At 34.8% G+C, this 25,565-nt stretch overlaps 1 protein-coding gene across 6 annotated transcripts in view; it reads left to right on the forward strand.

Annotated features, from left to right (window-relative positions):
• The window catches only part of Fat1 (FAT atypical cadherin 1), a 124,402-nt gene that overhangs the window by 48,275 nt on the left and 50,562 nt on the right, over positions 1-25,565 (forward strand). For all 6 annotated transcript variants that reach the window (XM_071610472.1, XM_027927076.2, XM_071610476.1 and 3 more), the window contains exon 3: positions 8,577-8,891. In XM_071610472.1, the coding sequence (XP_071466573.1) occupies positions 8,577-8,891 (315 nt within the window). The remainder of the gene's footprint in view (positions 1-8,576; positions 8,892-25,565) is intronic.

The following is a 25,565-nucleotide window of genomic DNA, read 5'->3' on the forward strand; positions in this document are numbered from 1 at the left end:
GAGCCACATCCTAGCCCTATTTTATTTAGAGACAGGGTGTCGCTGAGTTGCTGTTTGCTGGGAGTGGCTTTGAACTCACTATCCTCCTGCTCAGCCTCCTAAGCCTCTGGGATTACAGATATGTGCCACTAACTCCCAGCAAAATTGTATATTTTTAGATTTCATGTTAATGAGTAGGTTTTAACTGATCTTACCATGAAAACAAACAAAAAATGAGTAATTATGTGAGATGTCAGGTTGACTTACTTCACTGTAGTAACCTTTTTACTATCTATATATTTCCCATAACATTGTTTATGTACCTTAAATATAAATAGTAAAATTTATTTTTTGAAAAAGAATGTGTATCTAAGCTACAGAAAGGACTGCTGGTTATTTCTGTTTCACTGTTTTGTGCATGTATTTTAAATATAGATTTAAAATCCATTGCTAAAGAAATCAACAGGTTCTACAGTGTATTTTAGTTCACTGTACTGCTTTTCTTTATTGTCCTCTAATCGTCTCATACATCATTTATGTGTTTGTGTGTATCATTAAATTTTTTTTCCCCAAACATAACTAAACAAGTCTGAAATATTTTTTACGGTTTTGTTTTTTACTCCATTTAAATATCACTGACATTCTTCTGTGTAGTTATCATGCACATATTTCCTTTTGTAAAAGCTATGTATATGTGCCATCATTGATTAAACCTGAAATTATAGAATGTGCTGCTCTGCCTAGGTTCCCAAGAGTTAGGAATACAGAGAAAACAGTATTCCCTGTATACTGGGGGAATACTGTTTTCCTTGGACACTATATTTTTGCATTCTACTGATGTCAGAACTTCTCTGGTGAAATTTGAGAGTTATGTTCAATTTCCCCTTAAGCTTTCCTACAGTTAAAGGATAGCTAGAGATTTGCAGATACTTAGCATGATTATCTAATTCTTTTTGAGATTGAATCCCACTTCTACCTGTAAAAAATTGTGTGACTTTGGACAAGTTATTTATACTCTCTTGATTTCCTTTTCTGTGAAATAAGGTTGATTATTTATCTACTTGCTGTAGGAGTGCATGAATTAACATAAGAACTTAAAATGCTGTGTGGAGGTTATAAGTGCTGTGTATGTATGTTCCATTGTTACACCATCATCATCACCACCATTATTAGTTCATTGAGTTTGCTCTGTCTGCATACACAGATGCCTTCTAAAAAATGACACTCATGACCTGTTACTGGTTTTTAAAGATTGGGTTGTGGTAATCAGTAACTTGTCTTCAGTTAGGCTGGATAGAAATGATAGAATATTGTGAAATGATAGGTAGAAATGATATAATACTGTGATTGTTGCTATAAGAGGGCAGGGAGAGTTCTGCAGTATGCTGTTATATTGCTGAGCCGTTTGCTTGGCCTATGAAAAATGCTGCTTCGCTGACTTACTTTCTCTTACTTACTTTGACATGTTTGTTTTTTAATTGTCAAAATATTTACCATATTTATGTGATCTCAAGAAGTTAATTTTTTTTATTTAAACACATAGGTTATTCTGTTTTTAAAAGTACCGAAGTTTGTTTTTATTCTCTTTGCAAAATAGACCATAAAAAATCAGTCTTTAGCTATAAGACTATCACGTTTTCCTCATAATTTTATGGCTGATACCACTGATGTAAAAAATATAATTCAAGTAAAACTTCAAAATTTTTACGTGGTACTGAAAATAATTCCTTTGTGTCATTCCCTGACAAAATGGAGTGAATAGCCAGTGTAGACTCTTTTAAGTGTTGTGTCAGCTCTTCATGGCTGTCAACAAAATACCTGGCTAGAAGAATGTAGAGGAGGAAAAGTTTATTTGGGGCTCAAGAGTTTCAGTTTATATTCAGCCAACACCACTGCACTGGGCCCAAGGTGAAGCAAAACATGGTGGAAGGACATGGTGGAGGAAGGCTGCTCAGTTCATGGCAACCAGAAAGCAGAGAAAGACAGCAAGGGAGCAGGGACCGATAGGGTCCTAGGCCGTGGCCCCAATGACCTACTTCGTCCAACTAGGTTCCATTTCCCATTAGTACATTCAGCCATCAATGGATTAATCCATTTGTTGGATTAATCTACTGATAAGGGCAGAGTTGTAATCACTGCCTAAGAACCCTGCCACTGATTCTGAATCTTGCTGTATTGGGGACTGTACTTTCAACATGTGTGATTTTAGGGACATTCCAGATGTAAACAATAACAAATCCCTTCAACCTGACACATTCTGTTATTTTTCTTCCTCCTCTTGGTTAACAGCAGCATAGCTTTGCTGACTGATGGCAGACTCAGGCAAGAACATTAGATATGTATTTATATGTACACACACATTATACACACATAACATTATGTCCACTATACTGATACTTCTGAAAGAAGTCAATAGTTTTGACTTACTGGTTAATAATGCCTGTGCAGTTAGCATAGTATTTCAAAAAGGAGTTAAGTTTCAGAAATTTTGCTTTTAATATCAAGAAACCCATTTTACACCCTTGCTCATTTATCAAGACAAATAGAATACTTTTTTCTTACTTTATAATTAACTTACCAAGTTAAAATGCAGATATAAGCAAACACATACATATACATACTTTTTAAAACTAGCTTGCCACTTAAATATTTAGTCCTAACATAAGATTTCTTACGTACACATTAGGTTCTGCCAGTGTATCAAGGTATGGAAATATTAACAGCATTATCTTGTCTACACCTGCTATTTAATGAAAGTGACAAAAAATTTTAAGTTCAAAGAATTTTTTTCATTTAAGAAAATTAATTTATATATTATGAGCTCTGATAGACATCCTTTAAAAAATTTGATAAATTTACAGAAAAATTGAGCAGAAAATAGAGTTCCCGTAGATTTTCTCTAACCTTTACACAGTTTTTCCTGTTGTTAACACTGATATATTAACACAATTTATCCAGGTTTCTCTCTCTCTCTCTCTTTTTTTTAACCTAATATACCATCTGTAGTCCAGGATCCTACATTGTATTTAATTGTCACGTCTTAGACTTCACTCAGCTCTGTTTGTTATATGTTCCTTGTGTTTAATAAACATATGTTTTCAACACATGCCTATTAGGTACACACAGTATACAAGGCCCTGAGCAAAGCATAACATCTCTGCCTTCAAAGAGTTTATGTTCAAATAAAGAGCATATAGTCTCCTTTTAAATTTTAATTTAAAGAAGAATGAATGTCTTTCAGCAGCCCAATATTAAATATGAGAGTGTGTGGACTTCTGATTTGCATAATCATCAGAAAAAAATTGAAGAACCGTTTGTTGTACACAAATTATCTCCAGTGCATTGATAGTATTTCTGTTCTTTTTGAGTGTGTACTGCTTTGTATATTTGAAAAGTCACTTGTTTCTAAGACAGTTGTTCTCTTTATGATGAGAGAAAACAATTGTCATCAGTCCATTGTTGCCTTTAGGGAAAATATTGTAAAAAATTGTATTTTACATTTAGTTTTTTCTTGTGATTGACAAGAAAATCACAGCAGCTTTTCATACAGTTGCTGCCTTAAGTTTCTTTTCTGAGTGCTGTGGTTTGGATAAATATTCCCCAGAGGCCCATGAGTTAAAGGTTTGGTTCCCAGCTTGTTATTAGAAGGCGTTAAAGAGATAGTGCCCTGTGAGAGAAAGTTATGTCATGGGAGGTGTGCCCTTGAAGGGCATATTGGGGACCTTACCCCTTCCTCTTTTTCTACTCTTGGCTGCCAAAAAGTAAACAGTCTTCTCTGCAATGCATTCCCACCATGATATTGTGTGCTACCACAGGTCCATTAAAATGGTGCCAGTCGACCTAGAACTGACACCTCCAAAACTGTGAGCCAAAATAAACCTTTCTTTAAAGTCGATTATTTCAGGTATTTTGTTATAGTAATGTAAAACTACCCCCCCCCCCCCAACACACAATTTTAAGAAATGTATGTGACATGGTCTATCAGAAAGGAGAGTTGAAATTGCAAATTAATGTGTCCAGCTCATTGCTGGTTACAAATATTTTTGAGTTGGACTAGCTGAGGAATCAAAAATAACAACATTTTGGCATTAGACCTTGATAGGGGCTAAGGCCTGTAAAGAAAGTAGGAAAATTCCAGGAAGAAATCGCTTGAATTACTTTTGGCAGATATAGTAACTATTGGAAATTTTATTTTAAGAACTACCATGTTGAAAGCATCTTGCTCCACCTGTGTCAGTTGGTGGGAATGCTGTTTTTCCTATTCAAAGACAGTATTTGAATTAACAGCAACATCAGCTATCAATGGAAAAATTGATAATTTTGGAAACCTTTATTAACTTTTTGACCAATTGGCTTAAGCCTCTTCTGTTGTACCCTATAAATATTGAATAATTAGACTATGGGAAGGTAACATCAGTACATTTTTAATTAATTATATAGACAGAGTGAGTTTCTTCAGGAAGAAATTTTTGACATAGACTTACATTTTGAACCATATTTGTCAAATTCTTTGGAAATTTCATGGTATTTTCTTTTTCTGTTTGTTTTCACTCACCCTTTGGTCTAGTTGTTCACTGTGTGCATGTTTAAAATCAGTTTCCATAGTGACATCTGGTGGTGATTTTGAAATCCCAGGGAATATGATTGGAATGATAAATATTTTTACTTAATAGCTACACATTTCCGGCTTCTTTCAAATTTTTCAGCTACTTAACAACTTTTAAAAAAATGCCTTCATTGTATTCTTGAGGTTAGAAAGTCAGGCATTTATTTTTTCTGTAATGCTTCGTTGAAGTAAAGGGTAATACTACTAGGTGGTACACATAGCAAGCATGTCTAAACTTGTCTTCTGTGCTCAAAATATACATCTTTACCATATTGCCCTGCTTTTGTATTATAATCTTCCAATAGGAAAGGTGTGTGATATCCTTCTCCCTGGCTTTGGTCCTCTTTACATCTGGCTGGAAAGATTTCTGTGAAAAGCCTCGGCTTTCCACTTCTGTCTTTTGACAGCTGGGCCTTACTGTCCTCTAGTTGTATACCATATTGCTATCTCAGAGAGTAAAAGAGGAATTAGAGAAGATGAGCAGAGGTGGCTTTGAAGGAAAGAAGCTGAAAGAGGGAGAGAGGTTTGAAGGTAGGAGGGAAAAGAGTTTATAGGTGGATGTTTATATATACCCAAATATGAAATACCGTTTTGAGTATTGTTTAGGAAAAATATCTGTATTTTTTGTTGATTTCTTTTTTTTTCCAGGAAAAGTGAATTTATAACCCAGTATACAAAAACGTAATTATTGAAAGCTAATTGGCAATTGTGGATTAAGAGAAGTAGGAGATGAGATAGAGTCTTGAAAATGAAGGCAGCAGTTTGATTCACATCCAGTGAAGATTAAGAGGCTTTAGTTTTATTTTTGCTTTTCTCTTTGTTAGTGGTACTAATTAGAATTTTTCACAATGGAAACTTTAAATTGTTTCTTTTTATTGAATTAAGGTAACTGTTAAAGTTAGAAGAAATCCATCTCTAATCTATAAATGCTAGTTGCATCTTTAGGCAGGTCTGGTAAAAGGAGAACGATAAAATGTAGGAATAGCAACTTACAGTGACTTAAAGAATAAACATTGCTTTTAGTTAAGACTCTAGATGGTGGCCTTCAGGACTCCTCTGGACTTCTGTAAAGAATGGTTTTGATTCTGATGAACCCTTGACTAATGAGGTACATCCATCTGGATTCTAAACTCTGCAGAGTCCAGGAATTCATGAAATAGAAACATTGGGCATTGTACTCATTAATATTTATATTTTAGTTGCTAGTTAGTACAATCCTAGTTTTCTCCCATATTTGAATAGAAGCACCTTGTTTTCCCTTTTAAAAACTTCAGTAATATCTAGAGATTATTTGGGACTCAACCTGATTATTTGAGAATCAACCTGAGTATGGCAAGAGGATCATACAAAAAAGTATGGGTGCTCCCCCAGTTGCCCAATTGATAGGGAGAGGCACTTTCCTTGTCATCTTTTATCTGGACACTTACAGATCTGACTAAAAGCAGAATGAAAGGAGAAATAAGTAGCTGTTTTATCTATAATTATGAACCCCATAATATATTTGCATTTAGGATTTCGTTCTTCCCTTCATCTGAGACTAGAAAAGACTCTTGTATATGAATGAGCATATTCATCTGAATGATAAAATAGGAAGTTTGACTTGTCTTTTCAGAGTTATCATATTAAGTTTTGTTTACTCCACTTTTGTCCTATTAAGAATAGCACTGTCAGGGAATTTTACTGGCTCCAAAATCCAGAGATTTGTGGTATCTAAATTTGAACTTTGCCACTTATTGTGACCCAGGGAAGTTCCTCATCTCTTGAGTTTTTCTTAAGTGGAATGGGGATAATAGCACCATAATGTAGGCAGGTTGGAAATAAAGATTAAATAAGATAATACATGCAAAACACTTAGAGTACCTGGCATATAGTGAACATTGAGAAAATTGTTTCTGTGGTTATTATAATTTTTAAATGCCCATAATCACTTTTAGACATACACACTTTTTAAAAGTGCAAAGCATCATCAAGTATTTGAGGATTATGACTAAAAATTGGTGAAGAAAATCACCATGTATTTGTCTGCTTGACATTTGCTAGTGATCACTAGTCAAATGACTTTTTAGGGAAGTAGCAGAACAGGAGGAGCATGTGCGCATTCATTCTGTTTTCCTTGGAGAAAGTGTCCCAGAGTCCCGACTTCCTTTGTAATGAACACGATGAATAAGAGAAACTAGCAAATTATTTTCTCAGACTATAAACATAATTTTAGTAATTTCGTGAATGACTTGAGCATGCATAGATGATGTTTGGTACTGAGTTAAAGAGAAAACATATCTGAGCTTCTCTTTGTTTGCCACCTAAAGAGATGAGCTCCTTTTTCTTTAGTTCTGAGGCGTTGTTCCATATTTCTAGAAGTATTATGTTGTTTTAAGGGATTCATTGAAGGCAGTAGTAAATAATTATAGTGCTTCATAGTGGCTGTAAACACTCATCTTAGGATACTTCAGCTCACACTTAGTTTTTTTAGTTAAGTTTCTAGCATTTAATATAAGTGATTTTATTCTGATATTAACAATCTTAATAAGCAAATGCTTAAATTTAAATAAAATAAATAAAGCATGTTGACTATAGTTAATAACAGTGTATTGTATTGAATATTGCTAAAAGAGTAGGTACTAGTGTTCTCACCATGAGAAATGATAACTGTGTGGAGTAATACATATGCTTGATTGAGCCATTCCATAATGTATACATATTTCAAAACATGTTGTACCCAATAAGTATACATAATTTTTGTCAATTAAAAAAATAAAATTATAGATTTTTTGGTTGAGTTAAATCCTGTTTTAATATCTGTTATTTTTCTTATATTATTTTGCATGGGATAGAAAAGGTCAGTGATCTCCAAGGATTTCTGAAGTTCAACTTGGTCTGAGATATTGAACACTTTAAGTATCATTAGTTCAGAATGATCAGTCTGTAAGAAAAAATGTGGTATATTTGGGGAGCCAAAGGGCAAGATTACACCTTTTCAGCATACCCACTTTTAATCATATTGTCAGGAGGCAATTGTGGGATTAAGTAAGGTGTTCATAGGTCTCCATGGCTGGGCCAAAATGATACAGATACTCTAACCCTCTTAGTAGTAATCGCATGACTCCATCTCTTACTAGTTGACTTAAAAAATATGAGTTTGGGTCTCAATTGAGGACTTTTTATATCAACCCCAGTTAAGATATTTATGCATTGTGTTTATTCACTTAATAAGAAGTTGTTGTGCTTTGTATAAGGTGCTAGAAATACTAGTATTTGAGAAGGATGTACCCTTCTGCAATTTCTAGCATTAGCTAGAGAATTTATATTTTTATATCACACTAGTTCTTGGTAATTTAAAGAAATGGAAGAATTTGAGGACACAAGAGACCATTTACTCTCTTTTCTTAACCACTTAAAAGGGGTGTATAAGTCAGATAAAGATGTCTAGAGGAGTGTGCTCCCAATCTTTTTCCATAGCTGTGGCAATGATCAGGTGAATACAGACTAGGGAGCAGGGCATAGTAGACTGTGGGACTTGGATCTGAGCCATAGCTCTGGTTTTATCCTGATTTCTTGATTAACCTCTAGGAAAGTCAATACATCTCAAATAATCATAACTCTCATCTTTGGCAAAACAAAATATTGGCCTTTAGATGATCTCTTAGTGCGCATTTCATGAGGTTGTTTAGAGACTTAGATAATACTTTTTAAACTGCTCCATGTGGTGAGTGATACCTGATTCTAATAATAACATACTTTTCTGTTGCACATTATGTAACACACATTGCTTAATCATTTCATATGTATAGTTCACTTAATCAGCCTATTAGGAATGTGCTGTTATCTCCATTCAGTAGGAAAGGAAATTGAAGCACAGAGATGAAATAACTTGCTTAAGGTTGTGCAACTGAGAAGGACATGTAATAAATCGTTTGTATGTTGACACTTTCCCAAAGTGGCATTTTTTGTTGTTCTTGGCATGACACCTCACATTTTTCTTCTTTTTCTGTAGGTGTCATAGAGACTTCAGACCGACTGGACCGTGAATCGACCTCCCATTACTGGCTAACAGTCTATGCAACTGATCAGGGTGTAGTGCCTCTTTCATCATTTATAGAGATCTACATAGAGGTTGAGGATGTCAATGATAATGCACCACAGACATCAGAGCCTGTCTATTATCCAGAGATAATGGAAAATTCTCCAAAGGATATACCCGTGGTCCAAATTGAGGCATTTGATCCAGATTCTAGCTCTGATGACAAGCTCACATACAAAATTACAAGTGGAAATCCACAAGGATTCTTTTCAATACATCCTAAAACAGGTATGTGTTAATACTGTTATGTGACATGTTTATGTGTATTCTCTCTTCGTGTTGAGGAAATTAAGAATTAACATTTATCTGTTGCACACTTTTCTTTGGTTTTGGTAAATCATTCTCTTTCAAATTATTCAAGACAAACCTTTATTATCAGCTAAAATTATTTCCAGATGTCTTTTTTTTTTTTTTAATTTTGGAGTTTTATAAAGGTATTTTACGATATTTCTTAATAACAGACTTGACTTTGAGGCTAAAAAACAAATATTATTATCTCAGTAGTAGTTCCTGAATGAGTGTTGTAATCTTACAGCACATTCTGTTACTGAGTATTTGAATTTTCTTTAATATTTTTTTAGTTGTTGATAGACTTATTTTATTTATTTATATGCGGTGCTGAGAATCGAACCCAGTACATCACACAATGCCAGGCAAGTGCGCTACCGCTGAGCCCCAGCCCCTTGAATTTTCGTAATTCCCCTTTTTGTACAGAATATTGGAAGAATTTACTAGTTTTTAAATATTGTTTTAAATTTTTCCTGTGGAGCAGTACCTGTAACTCTGTAGGCAGAAGGGGGTTAGGATTAAGCAGTTTTCAAATCGGAAATGGTTACTTCCTTGAAGAATTCCCTCAGACCTTTAACTCATAACTCTTCTCTCAATGTCTGTGACCTCCTGCTTAAGGGGATAGTTCTATGACCCCCAAGTACTCCTCCCAAATTCTTGTGAACTACAATCTTTGCTCTTTTACATTTGACAATGTATTTTGCTTTTTTTCCCCCTTAGTTCTTAGATCTCTTTTGTATTATTTCATAAGATATTGAAGGTGGTTATCATTTGGGTAGTAAAAAACTTAGTTTTCATTTTTTGGATGAAAACTTCATATGTGAGGGTAGAACATTTGATTTATTGATCATTTAAAATAACTATTATATGATATTTAGAGGATAGTTTATTTGGAGAAAAATAAATTATTGGCCTTGATGGAGATGTTGTATAGTTAGTACTTGCTGGTAACATTTAATAAACGGACAAACTTTGAAGAGCAAGATTTATATACCTCTAGTTTACCTTTGTTTATCCTATCTTATATTACTCTAGGGTAATTGGCCTGTCCAGTTATTGGATTGTGTATTTGAAATGTCAGGGAAATAATACACAAACATCAAAATTAAGGAAGAAGCATCCTTACGTTCCTTGCCCGTCTTCATTACCCACCTCCCCCTCTTTAGTGTCATTCTTATTTCTTATCTTCTTTTCAACTTAAAAGGAATCAATTCTTAAGGTGGAAAGAAGGCCAAGTTTAAGACCTCTGTAGCAAATGCTAGTTGAAAGATCCCGATAGAGATCATCTATGTATATAGTATTTTGTCTCTTGAAAAGTATTTTAAAAATGTTAGTTTGTACACTTGTCAGCATATTCCAATCTGATATTTGTAAACACTTTTTTATTATTAAAAGTAAACATAAGTTTCAGATCTATTTAAAATTATTATATATGTTTTGCTTTGGAGCAATTATCTTCTAGCCCTTTGAGCAGATTCTAGTATGTTCCTTTAACAGAGTTTGGATTCTTAGAAAATGATAATTGATTATTAAGCCTGTTTGAGCCTTATAGGAATTTAATTATATAAAAGTGAAATTTTCAGGATCTGAAGAGTTTTTCTATAAGAAAGCATTGAGAGTAGAGTCAGGACCATAAGCCTAAGAAAAAAGGCTGGAATTAAGACTAGAACCTGCCAAGCTTGGAACAGTCCTTGTAAATGATTAATAAAAGGCTTGTTTTAGCAGTGTGGTTGTATGTTGTTTTTACTGCACAGACGGTAACTAAGTTCACCCTCCTTTTTTGTGTGTGTGTGTGAAAAAGATCTAAGAACTAAGAGCTAAAATTTTAGAAGGCCTTGTTAGAAAAAAGAAGAAAGAAGTTTAGAAGAATTTTGAAGGAAGAATTCAGGGTCCAGAAAGTATGCCTGGAAGGAGGTGGTGATTACAGTGTTGAGAGGGAGAATCTAGAAATAAAAGCCTTGAAATGATAATTCAGGAATGTGTAACCATCCCTATTTTAAAATTATTTGATGAATTCAACTTACAAAAATATTTCCAAATTTTTATGTCTTCTGTCTCTCTCTTTTAGATTAAGTCTCCTTCAAAAAGACAAAGGAGCAAGGACTAAATGTCCTTTTGATTATTTGAGCAAATACTATAGGTTGGGGTATCATTTATATCAGGAGAAGGAGAAGAAAGAAACTTAAGGGAATTGTAAAGATTACAGTTATTGTGGGGAGCCTTGAAACTTGGGTTATTTATCCGCCTGGCCTCTGAAATAATATCACTACTGTAGTGTTATGTCTTCTTGTAGAACCCTGATTGATATGGCATTGCTACTCCTGTTAAGTCTCTCCTCTGACAATTCTTCAGAGGTCTGTGGAGACTTCTACACTCTTCCGTATCTTCAGCATGAATAACCTCTCTTGAGAATTCAAACCATCTCTTACCCACTGGGTGGGAAGTACATGGATCCTGCTGGCAGGATAGCAGGAGAAAATTCATCTACATATACTGAGAAGTTTTATATTTTTATGACTTGAAGATATTAGTGGAGAATATAGTTAGTACACAGAAATATTTGTTATGAAGTATATTGTAAACGATGTGTTTAGTAAAGAAGTTTAATCTTTGCACAAATCACCTAGTCTCTAAAGATAAAAAAAAAAAATACCCATATTTTAGCATGGGCATTATTAGAAAATACAGTACATAAGGCTTCAGGAGATCTGTTTTAAAATAATCTGTTCCCCCAACTCAGCAGAAAATTTAAGCAGATTCTTAGGGTCCAAAGCCTCGATGCCTCATCTTCCTCAAAACCTTTAAAGCTGACAATTTTAGTAAGATTATTTTTAATAGAGGAGTAAAATGGGCTAGTTTGTGGAAAGTGATGAAAGACAGACTGGTAGAAGTCCGTTGTGATTTACTGACCCCAAACCCAACCTGGAGACCTGTAGTCATGTTACTTAATAATTAATGCCTGAGTGAGAAAATCACTGGGCTGGAAATCCAGAGATCTGGGCCACAGTAAAAGACTTTTCTTCTGGTATCTTGGGAAAATGGACTTCAGGTTCTTAGATATTGTGATTAGTGATGAGCATTCTGTGTTTCTGTGTGCAGAGTACTTAGAGTCATTTTTAGAAAAATTGTCATAGCCGCTGGGCATGGTGTCACATGCCTGTAATCCCAGTGACTTTTGAGCCTTAGGCAAGAAAATTGCAGGTTCCATCTCAAGTTCAATTATAAGTTCCTGTCTCAAAATTAAGAAAAGAAAGGACTGGGACTGAAGATGTAGCTCAGTGGTAAGATATCCCTGAGTTCAATCTCTAGTACCAAAAAAAATAAAAAAAAGAAAAACAAAGAAAAGGAAGAGGAGCTACACCTCTTCCTCTTATTTCTGTTACAGTTATTCTATCAAGATTTTGGTTAGATTTATGGATTTATGCATTTCCCTTAGATAAACAAGCTTGATAGAATAGGTAAACTTGCTTCTTGGTAGTAAAGATGAATTTGGGACCCCTGTGATTATCATATGTCCAGCAGACTAGAGAAAACTAAATCATCATCAGGTGTTTACTGAGCTTTGTCTTTGAATATAGCACCTTAAAAGGTGTTTTGGAAGAATGTAATCTACCAGAGTCCAAGTAGCACAGTAAATAGTGGGTATAAGATACTGTGCATGGACAAACTCACTGATGTGTTGGGAGTAATTAGGAAAACAAGTCCCCTTGGAAATGCTTTTGGGCTGATTTTGAAAGTGGTGAAAGTAGATTGATGGAGATGAGGTAGTGGATGTTTCTCCTGTTGGTGACAATGTGAAGGAGGGTGATAGAAACCGAAAGATGTGGCTACACTTGAATGCCAGAATAAGGTTCCACAGCTGTGTGTTGCTTTTATAAATAGTCACTTATTTTTGAGAGTCTGCCAGCAGTCCTTAGAACATTTTGTGTAAATTTAATTACCTTAGTGAAAATCATTTTGGAAAAAAGGAGAAAATCTCCCCGACACCTTTTTTACTTTTATTACATATGCTCAAATGTTTTAAAAATAAAACAGATAACCTTCTTAAATTTTGCTTCAATGATTTTCTGAATTTTAGGCCTCAAGTGACAAGTCTGAATGGATTTTTAAATGCTTTTTTTTTTTTTAATCTTTGACTCAAGAGTTTTTGTGCTAAATTATGGTGCCAGGAGCTGTCTTTACACATCTCATGTACTTCTACTGTTTACAAGTAGGGTGGTGATGGTTTTTTTTTTCCCCAGGGTACACAGGAAAGACTTAATCCATTTTCCTTTTCTGATACATACCTTTTTGTTAACAACATAAATTTTTATGACTTTTTTTTGTTGGTTTGTTTGGTTATGCTCAATATCAGTTAGGGAAAATTTGCTTCTTTTACTGTAAATTGTGCTTTTGCTCAAGGTAAGAGAGAGACAAGAGCATAGAGTGTTATATTGTTTGGGTCTTTACAGACCCAGCTCCTGCAAGCAAAAGCGTCACAGCCTTGTGGTATGTCAAGGACACAGAGAATAAAGGGAGCCCAGAACAAAAAGGACTAGTGTAAACTTTACAGACTTCATTTTGTGCAAGTAACCTCAGGAAACCCACACCTCCCCGCAAAATGCCCTTTTAGTTAAAGTTATCAATTTGAACTTTGAGGAGCGATAAGCAACTTGTAATTGGCAGATAATTTTGAAGGTTACTGTTAGGCACATGCATTCTTTAGAAAAGATCACAGTCTTATTCTCATGTTTTTGTGCTTGGTATTTTCTAGGTTTTTGATACAAAGCAAATAATAGTCTTTATATTTGAAAAGATTATTTGAAGAATAATTGACGGTCAATTGCATATATTTAATGTTTGTTTTGACCTACCTGTACACATGGAAAACCATCACCACAATCAAGCAGTGAACTTATCCATCACTCCCACAAGTTTTCCAAGCTTCTGACTTACCCAGAAGTGTGCTTTTATATATAAACTCATCAACCCTAAGCCCGTATTCAGCCACTTCTTTTATTGTGCTCCGCCACTATCACTTTGCCCAGATCTTTCCAGGGGCCAGGTTCCTGACAACTAAGAACAGCCTCTATGCTCCAGGCCTGTTGAAATTATTCAAAGTAGCCAATCCCAAACCATGGATGCTATCTTGTCTTACCTTTTCTGTAGAAACCACAATAAAAATTCTTGCCCATGCTTTCATATAATAGTTGCTTGTTAAGCTAATGTTATTTCCAAGGTACCACAAAATGTGACACTTGTAAATAACACTAGATGTTTATATTTAGTTTCATTGACCGTGTACTTCAGGAGTCAGTTTTTACTATTAAGGGCCCTATAGTATCTTCAGCTTTGTAGGCCATACAGTCTGTCACAGCTAATCAGCTCTGTAATTCTAGCATAGAAGCTGCCATAGGTGATGTGGAAATGAATGAGCATAACTGTGTTCCAATAAAACTGTATTTATAGACATTGAAATTGCAATTTTGTATACTTTCCATGTATCACAAAAGACTTTTTTTTTTAATCATTTGAAAATATAAAAGCCTCTTAGCTTGCAATCCATATGAGATCAGCAATAGTTTCCTGATTTCTAATAATCTTGAGTATTTATTAGAGTCCTTAGTTAAATTACTAAGTTTTCTTCATGAGGGGGTAACTATTCTATATTTCTGAAGTAATAATTGATTTTTTTACTGCTGTAAGCAATAATGCATAGAAAACATGATCTGTAATTTGCTTCTACTTTCTAGAATATTCATTGCCAAAATTGAAAACTCAAGATTTAGCATATTGATCATATAGGCTATTGGAAGTTGATGTTAAACTGATAGTTTACTTTGAGAAATAACTGTCCCATTAGAAGACAGAATATTTCTAAATTTTGAGATTTTTATACTTTTTTTGTGTGGTTGTGCTGGTATATCCTATTTAAAGTAATTCAGAGCAACAAATACCAGCTCATATGGTTGGCTCTGTACATTTACCAGTTTTTTACTATTTCTTCCATCGTTTTTTTCATTCCCTTATCCTGGGTTGAGTTGTTCATGCTCAAATTACTAAGTTAGAGGACAACAATACACAGTGGACTGGTTTTTGTTTGTTTACCTGTAGGACAGTGTATTTACTATAGAACTATTTTATTTTAGAAATAAAATTGTGATTGTTTGATTTAAGAAATGTGATTTGATTTCAAATAGATTTGGTAGAAATACATAGTGTGTGTGTGTGTGTGTGTGTGTGTGTGTATATATATTCCTTAAGCATGATAAAATCAGAAAGTGTTACAATAGCTAGTAGTATTGGGTACTCATCCATGTTCTAGTCCTGTATCACTTTATAACTGTTTTTTTGTGAACCAGAGTAAGTTGTATTTTATTGTGGCTGGAATGGAGACTGAACAAAGTGCAATAGGAAATAACTACAGCTGCAAACAACTTCCAAGGGTTTCCTGTAACATTTGATAGCCTCAAAGGAAGGAAGTGAAGGGCCAGTCAAGTTACAATGGCAGGAATTCATTTTAAAAAAGTAATAAAGTTTACCTAATTTGTAGTTTTTACCAATACGAGTAGTACAGTTTTTTAAAGAAGGAATTTTTCATACCTGTTCCTCATACTAATTTTTATTTTATAGTGAAATGTGTTATTCCTAAAGGCTAAAAGAAGTCTGATTTTTATTCTGTACATACATGTTGGTGATGTTTCTTCTCTCAAAATGTTTCCATTGAATCTAGGATAATTAATTAATTGCATTAATTCTAGGATAAATGTTATCCAGGAATTCTGAGTTTTTAAATATGTTGCTGAGTATCATTTGCCAAAATTATATTTTAAGATTTAGCAATTAAGTGCTTAAGTGAAATTAGCTTTTTATGTCAGTATGATGTTGACCTTATAATGGGTTAGGTACCTTCCCCCTCTTTATGTCCCTGCTATAACTGACGCTTATAGGAATGCTGAAGTCAGTTCCCTATAAATGGAGTTTGACTTTTGATCTTACATTTTAATACCCTCAATTTTCAACAAGAAACAGCTTGTAAGAGAATGAAAACCAGAAGAGAAGTCAGTGACACTAGCAGCTTCTTGCTCAGCTATTTCCCGTGTGACTTGCTCAGCCATTTCCTGTGTGACTTTAGACTGGTCACTTGATTTGTTTTATTAGTGTTTTCCGAGGAGCTCTAAAAGTTTGAACTAAATGAATTCTGAGCTGCTTTCCAGCCTTGACAGTCTATGAATAGAATTCCATTTTTGGCTCCAAGCCTAATCCTGCCGGCACCAGTACCACAGTGACAAACAATAGCTGCTCAGATGGCTGCAGCTGCCAAAAGAGCTCTTGACAATCTGTGGTTAAATTCGGTCGGTGGAACAACACCTAAATAAAGACAGTGCAGTGCTGCGGAGTATCTCTGAGGTCATAGTGAAAGGCTAAGAACTTGGATGCGGAGTGATAATTGTAAGAGTAAAGTTGAACCTTTGTTCATATCCTTTATGGCAATCTATGTTTTTAGGATGGTGAGTGGCAAGAAGGGATGCCCCTGCCTCCTTTCCACTCTTTTACAGGTCAGCTCTGACTTCAGTGTTGGTTCTGGTCTTGGCTATATTTTGTGAGGCTCCATTCTTGGCTCAAGTCCTTATTAAGGCCAGGAACTTTCCTCAGCCATTTATTGTGTCCACTCCACTATAGAACTAAGCATAATGCTGAGTGTGTGGTTGCTGCTTAATGCTTGTTTTCCACTTGACTGATAAAAGATTTGAAAAATTAGCAAATTTGAGTGATTTTCCTTTTCACATGTCTTGAGTCTTGAATCGGAACAAATAAAACACTGTGCTTGGTTCAGATCTTGTTTATCCACTCTTTGCCTGTTTGATACCCTCCATCTACCCTCTGTGCAGTTCTCAGGATGTCAGCTGTGATCTCTGTAAAGTGCAATAAATAGCCTCGTTCTGTGGCCCTTTTCATTTTACTAAAGCTGATTTGGTACAGATCTGCAGACTAGACTGTTCCTTGGAAAAAGTGTTTATAGGGATGGACTACATGGACTCCTAAAGTTGTCCCCTGTGTCTGTGTTTCATAGTACCTTATTTTACTTGAGTACTTCATTTTAAAAATTCATTGCTAATTCTATTGCCCTCTGTTTTTCTTACATTTGGATAGTCCCTGTAGTTTTTTGAAGCTTAACTAACTCAAAGCATGTTCTATTTCAGTAGTACATCATAGAAATTTTTGAAAAATATATATTCAGGACTCCAGGTTTGAAATACATATCTCATAAAGTTCTCAGACAATTTGAATTCTAACTCCTTTGTTTATTTTAATAGTTGATGCTAGCTTTTCCTATCGTAGGCATTTTACTATTTTTTTCTGTAGCCTCTGTATTAGGGGAGCAAGGGATATAGCTAAAATAGTTTTGGCAAATGCCAGGTGAGCACACATAAATTTTTTTTCTGACTGAAGAGAATAGTTTATTGGGCAGATTATTTTTGGAATCAAGGTTCTTGATTAATTTTGCTGTATCCTTTATGTTGCTTATTAAGCTAACTTTTGAGACCAGAGAGAAATCGTTTTGGTTTATTCAGAATAAAAGGATCTTTCCTGTTTTGGTCTTTGGTTGAAATAGCTTTATAATTGAGACTTCATATTTCTTAGGCATTAAGCTTGCATTTATAATTAGAATTATTTAAAAATATTTAAGCATTTCTATTATAGAGCAAGAAAGTATGAGAAATAATATGTTCAAAGAACTGATAAATAATTTGTGGTGACTGGGGTTGTAGGTAGCTCATTGGTAGAGCACTTGCCTGGCATGTGTGAGGCCCTGGGTTTGATCCTCAGCACCACATATAAATAAACAAATAAAGTGAAAAATCCATTGGCAACCAAAAAACAAAACAAGAAAACAACAAATAATTTGTGGCATGTTTTATATTTTGGTAATTTTTTTTTAAAAAAACTCAACAAATCCAAACTCATCAAATTGTATAAATTAAATGTATAGTTTTTTTATGTACTCGTTATACCTTGTAAAGCTGTTAACCTTTATTTTTCAAGTATATTAGTTTCCTAAAGGCTAAATTAACAAATCATCACAAACTGTGTGCCTTGAAATAATAGAAGTTTATTCACTCACAGTCCTGAAGCCTGAAATTAAGGTCAGCAGGATCACTCTCCCTCTGAAACCCAGTCTCCAGGCACTTCTTGGCTTATGACAGTCTATGGCTCTGTCTTCACAAGGCCCTCTTTCCTGTCTCTCTCTGTCTCAAATCCCCTCCACCTTTCTCTCCAAAGGACACTTGCTATTGAATTTAGAGCCCAGGATGATCTCATTTGAGGTCCTTTACTTGGTTACATCTTCAGAGATTTTTGTTCCAAATAAGGTCAGATTTACAGGTTCCAGAATAGACATGTCTATTGGTAAGAGTCTACCATTCAACTTATCACAAAAATTATTTCCAAAATTTGGGAAATATGCTATACATGGAATTTTATGTAGCCATTTAGACGATTTCCTGTTACGTCAGAGAGACTTTTCATTTAACTTATGTTCCAACAGGTTTTAATGATTTGGACTGTAGTTGCAAGTTTGTCAAGAAAATACTGGAAGATGTTTTAGGCTTTAATAAGTACTTTAAGTGCAGATGGAATCTTAAGGTAGCCGTTTCCGGCCACTTCTTTGAAGTATTTTCTGCTATGTTAATTATAGTTCTTAAATGCTGTTTATCTCTCATACATCTGTAGTCTTGTTATATTTCTCTGTATTTCAAGTGTTATTTTAAAGATATTTTGTACCAGATACAGCCAATAGTAATTATTACAATGACTGAAACCAAAACCATTAAAACAAGAGGGAGGGGGTTTTAAAAAATTTCTGTTAAACACTTCAAGAAGATTATTTATGATAGGATGGAACTCTAGATTACCTGGAAACTTTTGTGAGGTTGTGCAGACTGTCTCCTCATGAATGCAGATTGTGATTTGGAGGCTCTGGCATAGAAGTGGGAAGGGGTAGAAGTTGGTTTATCCATTCGTGTCTCATGATTCTGATATGCACTTCTGGTTGAAGACAGCTAGAGCAATAGAGAGATTTCTGAATACTTCTTTTCTTTTTCCTTTGGTAAGAACTCTATTCTGCCTCCTTCTCTACTGTTAACTGTGGCATTCCAGAATTTAACTTTCCTCAACCACATTTTCTCATGTTAAAATGTAAGATTTGGGCTACAGGATTTTAAAAGACCCTCTGGCTCTAGTAAACTTTGTTTTTATAGAGAGAGGGTATTTTAGAATGTATGATACATTTCATTAAAAGTTTACTTCAACTTAAAAACATGAGAAAAAGCTGTAAAAGATATACCACTGAATTCTAAGCTTCTGATTTTTAGTATCTATAACCATATATTTTAGGCTTTTAAAAAATTATTTATTTGAGATTTTTCAGTTAAGTAAAAAATGGTATTTCTGTATGTTTCTGCTCTTAATTCCTCCCACCCCATGTTGGGAAGGAACATGATAGACAGGCATTCTACCCTTGAGCTCCATCCACAAATCCTGTTCTCAGCTTTAAAATATTTTAATGTTTAAATTTCTTTAATTAATGCACTCATTAAAAATTTAATGATTACCATAATAAAGAAGTGTTATAAAGTAAAAAGTTGAAGCATCCTTTCCATTTTCCTCTTTTCCATCTCTTCTTTGGCCTCATGTTCTCTGTCTCAGGAGTAACCAGATATAATAATTTGTAGTTTAACTGGTAAAAATTATATACACATTCTTTGTATATACATTACATGTATACATATACACATTTTACACCAACATCTTGCCTTTTTGGGTTTTGTAGTATTTCTAGTCTGAAAGTTGTTGAAGCAATTTAAATTTTATAGTCTGCTCACTGGTGTGTTACAGGTGTTTCATTTTAATTTTTCATAATGTCACTAATTCTTAAAATGCTTAGCCCATAGCTGGTTCATGGGAAATGTGCAAATAGTGTTGGTTAAAAAAGTGAAATATGAGAGACTAGTTTAATACTCTTCTCTACCTTTTAGGTACAAGGGTGTTTCTTTAAATTATATGCCTTTGAGGAGAAGAGCTATGTCTTAGGCTTTTATATATCTCCAGGAGTAACATTTTGGGGGAAGACATTCAGGAAAATAAGTTGAATAATAGTGCAGACTGAACAAGTGAGTTAAGTTGAGTTAGTGAATATTAGGAAAGCATCATTATTATTTATGAGCATTCATTTAATTTATTAATGTTTATTTCTTAGCAAGAGATCACCAGAAACAATACACACATACACACACAAAAATTGGTAGAATAATGATTTTTTCAAAAGTCATTATTGAACAGTCTCTTGATTTTTAGACCTTAGATGAGGTTGTAAACGAACCATGTTTCCTCAACTTCAGCAGAGCATGGTGAGATGGAGATAGTACTAACAAGGGAATGTGAGGAAAGGAGTTGGCAAAGCAGTATCTGCACACCAGAATCCTGAAAGTGTTGCATCTCTTACCATTGAAGCTTAAGACAGTTGTTTGCACAATTTGGATAGGTTTTTTTTTTTGGGGGGGGGGTACTGGGGATTGAACTCAGGGACACTCAAACACTGAGCTACATCCCCATCCCTATTTTGTATTTTATTTAGAGACAGGGTCTCACTGAGTTGCTTAGTGCCTCGCCGTTGCTAAGGCTGGCTTTGAACTCTAAATTTTCCTGCCTCAGCCTCCTGAGTCGCTGGGGTTACAGCTGTGCACCACCACACTCATTGGGAAGAATTTGGATTTTGATAAAAATGTATTTGCTATTGAATCATTCCTTCAAATTTTAGCCACAGAACATAACCTTTTATGTTTTGTTTCTTAGATACTTCTACTACAGGCCACAAGCACTTGCTCTGTCATTGCAGTTGGACTTTAATCCTACTCAGAAATTCTGATCTTTCCTCCTCTAGCTACCATTTTGTAAATGCAGGGCTGTTATTCAAATCTTTTTTTTTTTTTAATAGAATCAGGGCCTTCATTTCCTGCCTGGTTTCTCTTCATGTGGGCTATAGACTCTGGTGGTCTGGGTTTGTTGAACTCCCAACTTGCTAAGTGATCTTGAGTAAGCAACTTAATCTCTCTGATCCTGTAAAAATGGAGATACCGCACAGTATTTGGTCATTCAGTAAGCCCAGAAACGATTAGAGATGAGGTCATTTGATGTATTATTTAACTTTTGCTTTATAACACAACATCCCAAAACATTAGTGACTTCAAACAATGATTATTATTTAGTTTAGGCTTCTGCTGGGCAGTCTTGGCTTTAACCAGGCTTGGCTGATCTCTCATTCAGTGGTGGTCAGTTGGTTGGATGCCTTGGGGCTGGCTGATCATGGGTGGCTTCACTCAAACATTGGATGGCTCTTGGTTGTCTGCGGGAGCAGCAGGGAGGATTAGATTGTGTGTCTCAGTATCCTCCCAAATTTAAACTTTCTTGAAACACAGAGCCCTCAGCAAGAGCCCTTATTTTCTACGTGCACCCCTACACTGTCCTGTATTAGTGTTTCTCAAATGTAAGTCTTTGCCAAGTTTTCTTGAAAACTAGATTGTATCTTTTTTATTATTATTATTATTATTTTTATTTTTTTAGTTGTAGGTGGACACAATACCTTTATTTTATTTATTTATATGTGGTGCTGAGAATTGAACGCAGTGCCTCACACATGCTAGGCAAGCGCTCTACTCCTGAGCCACAACCCCAGCCCAAGATTGTAAGTATGTTAATCGTCTTTATATTCTGAGTGGAGAGCACAAAATGATTGAACAAATGCATAAACATGGCTGCACCACTGTGTACTGTCCAATATTATTATCTTTACCTGCTAGTCTTTTCAGTGTTCATCTGCTGTACTATGTACTTTGTGAAGTTCATGTAATCTTGTGAATTTTAAGAAGTGTGGAGATATAAGAGCAAAATTTTATATTGATTAATTGCAGCTAATCTAACATTTTGTCTCAAAATAATCCTCCAAATGTCTAAAGTGGCATTGAAAGGCTATAGATATATTTAAGCATGTTTATCAGATGCAGCAAAGTTTAGCTCTTTAGTTTTGCATAATTTATGAGGTACATTTGTAACTGCTATCTGTACCTGCTCTCTCACCTGCCCACATTTGTGATAGGTTTGGTATAAAGAATTCAGTGTTATTCTGGACCATGGAAAGATATTTTCTAGCTTTTGTCCTTTCGTTGCTATTTTTAATTTAAAGATGCTTGCAGAAAATGAAAATAAAGTTAGAAAAGAAGCACTTGCACATGCATTTTTCTATGTTGCTTCCGTTGTATTTTCTAACTTACTTTTTTAAAAAATGGGCAATGGTTAATTATTTCCCCCTGTAAACTTTATGGAAGTCACAGTTCAGTGTGTATGGAAAGTTGAAATACTATAATGCACTAAGTTATGCAGTTTGGTATGATGGTAGGTGGCGGAACTCATCTGTGCTTCAGGAGAACAAAATTCTAATCCTTGCTTTGTGACCTGGGAAAACTTTAACTTCACTTTGTCTCAGGAACCTGAACTTGACCACTGGAATTCTGTACCATTTCTATTTAGTATGTATTCTTCAGGGATTTAGCAAAAAATACCATAGATGGGCACAAATGTTTCAAAGGAAAAAAATTTATGATAATACTATTATTAGAATATTTAATACTTAATAATTTAACAACATATAGTGGGTATATGAAGATATATTTTGGATTCATTTTTGAAATAGGTATTTATCAAATGGGCAACAGATGTGAGAAGATAAGCAGGAATGAAGTGCATAAAAGCACAGAAATAAGAGTGATGTAAATACAGAAATAAATAAGCGGTCAGATTGGGGGATGTTTGTGGGATATGTGGACAGCTTTTCAGATGTTAAGCTTTCAGTATAATTGATTGTTACAATGCTCAAAATTTTCCTAGTGTTTTCTTGCTTCATTAAGAAATTTTTATTTTCAGAGTTAATTTTAATTTCCATAAAAGCACCATTTTTTAACCTATTTTACTAGAGCATTATAATTGCACATAGTAGTAGTTGGGTGTATCTCAACAAACTTGTACGTGCATGGAGTTTGAAGTCAGTTTGTGTCTTTCTCCTTTTCGTTTCCCTCTCCCCATTCTCCTTCTACCATCCTGATCTTCCTTTTTTCTCTACTCTCCATCACACCTGACTGCATAATTTAGTGCATTATGGTATTTCAGCTCTCCATAATCTTCTCATCTATTTATATAGTTTTGATTGGTTCTTTCTACTTAATATAAAAATGAAATTTCCTATGGTATATTTATTTATGTACATACTATGGTTTTTAAAAATATGTCATATTTTCTCCTCTTTCCCATCGCTTCTCTCTCCCTCTCAATTTCCTCCTTCTCCTCTACTTATTTTACCTATATTTTTATGATCACAGATCCTTCCCTCCTTCCTTTGTTTTGCTCTAGCTTCCGTATGAGAAAAACATCCAACACTTGATTTTTCTTAAACTGGCTTATTTCACTTCAGTTAGCACGATGTTCTCCATTTCTGTCCAATATCAGCAAATACCATTATTTCTTTTTTCTTCTTTAAGGCTGAATAAAACTCCATTGTGTATGTATACCCGTTTCTTCATATGTTCATCTATTGACAGGCATCTGGGTTGATTCATAAAATGGTTATTGTGAATTATGCTGCTGTAAACATGGAGGTGGCTGTATCATTATAGTATGTTGACTTTAGTTCTTTTTGGATAAATACCAAGGAGTGGGAGAGCTGGGTTGTATGGTGATTCCATTCCTAGTTTCTTGAGGAATCTCCTTATTGAAGAAGCTCCAACTTTACCTTTCTCAGGGGACACTGGATCCTCTTGTTGTCTGCATAAGAGGTGTATGCACAGCCTTTCTCTAGTGATGGCATTGGAAAAAGCACGTGACATCTTTGACAATATTCCTTTTGATACAAGTGTTGTGAACCTGGAAAGAGACTTGTTGTCATCTGAAATGTCTTGTGTGTTCTCCACAGAAAAGCAAACCAAACTGGTAAATGTCTTACAGTACCTTGATTTGTTGATTGTATTTCATGTCTACATCAGAAGCAGGAGTATCCCGTATCTGCCTTGTTCCACCATGGGGTCAGTGGGTGACTGTTGAACATTTATTGTTAATTGTATTCTTGATAATTGCCATTCTGACTGGAGTGAGATGAAATCTTAACATAGTTTTAATTTGCATTTTCCTGATTGCTAGAGAGGTTGAACTTTTTCATATACTTGTTGACCATTTGTATTTCTTTTTTTGATAAGTATCCGCTTAGTTCTTTTACTCATTTATTGATTGACTTACTTGTTTTTTTGGTGTTAAGTTTCTTGAGTTCTTTGTATATTCTGGACATTAATGCCCTATTTGAGGAGCAGGTGGCAAAGGTTTTCTCCCATTCTGTAGGCATTCTCACACTCTATCTACAGTGTTTCCTTCGTAGTGAAGAAGCTTCTTAGTTTGCCATCCCACTTACTGACTTTTGACTTTATCCCTTGTGCTTTAGGAGTATTATTAAGTAAGTTAATATGTTGGAGTGTTGGGCCTACATTTTCTTCTAACAGTTGCAGGGTTTCTGGTCTAATTCCAGGTCTTTGATCCACTTGGAGTTGAGTTTTGTGCAGGGTGAGAGATAGGGGTTAAGTTTCATTCTTCTATATATTGATTTCCAGTTTTCCCATCGTGTGTTTGAAAGGCTATTTTTCCCCCCAACGTATGTTTTTGGCACCCTTGTCTAGCATCAGATAACTGTATTTATGTAGGTTTTTCTCTGTGTCTTCTATTGTCTTCCATTGGTCTTCATGCCTGTTTTGGTGCAGGTACCATGCTGTTTTTGTTACTATGGCTCTGTAGTATAACTTGAGGTCTGGTATTGTGATGCTTCCTGCTTTGCTTTTCTCGCTAAGGATTGCTTTGGCTATTCAGGGTTTCTTATTTTTCAAAATGAATTTCATAACTGCTTTTTTCTAGTTCTGTGAATAATGTCATTGGAATTTCAATGGGAATTATGTTGAGTCTCTATATTACTTTTGGTAGTGTAGCCATTTGACAATATCTGCCTATCCAACAACATGGGAGGTCTTTCCATCTTCTGAGGTCTCTTTAATTTCTTTCTTTAGTGTTTGTTCTGTAGTTTTTGTTGTAGAGGTCCTTCACCTCATTTCTTAGATTGATTTCCAAGTTGGGGGGGGGCAGCTATTGTGAATGGGATAGATTTCCTAATTCCTTTTTCAGCAGATTCATTATTGAAAGGATAGGAATGTGATTGATTTATGAGTGTTGATCTTATATCCTGCTACTTAGCTGAATTTGTTTATGAGCTCTAGAAGTCTTCTGGTGGAGTTTTTTGGTCTTCTAAATATGGGATCATGTAGTCAGCAAACAAATAATTTGAGCTTTTCTTTTTTTATTTGTATCTCTTTAATTTCTTTCTTTTGTCTAATTGCTCTGACTAGAGTTTCAAGGACTATGTTGAATAGGAGTAGTAAAAGTGGGCATCCTTGTCTTGTTCTGTTTTTAGAGGAAACACTTTCATTTTTCTCCATTCAGAATAGTGTTGGCCTTGGATTTGTCATATATAGCCTTTACAGTGTTGAGGTA

This window comes from Marmota flaviventris, chromosome 3 (genome assembly GCF_047511675.1).
Source record: "Marmota flaviventris isolate mMarFla1 chromosome 3, mMarFla1.hap1, whole genome shotgun sequence".
In the NCBI taxonomy this organism is placed as follows: Eukaryota; Metazoa; Chordata; class Mammalia; order Rodentia; family Sciuridae; genus Marmota; species Marmota flaviventris.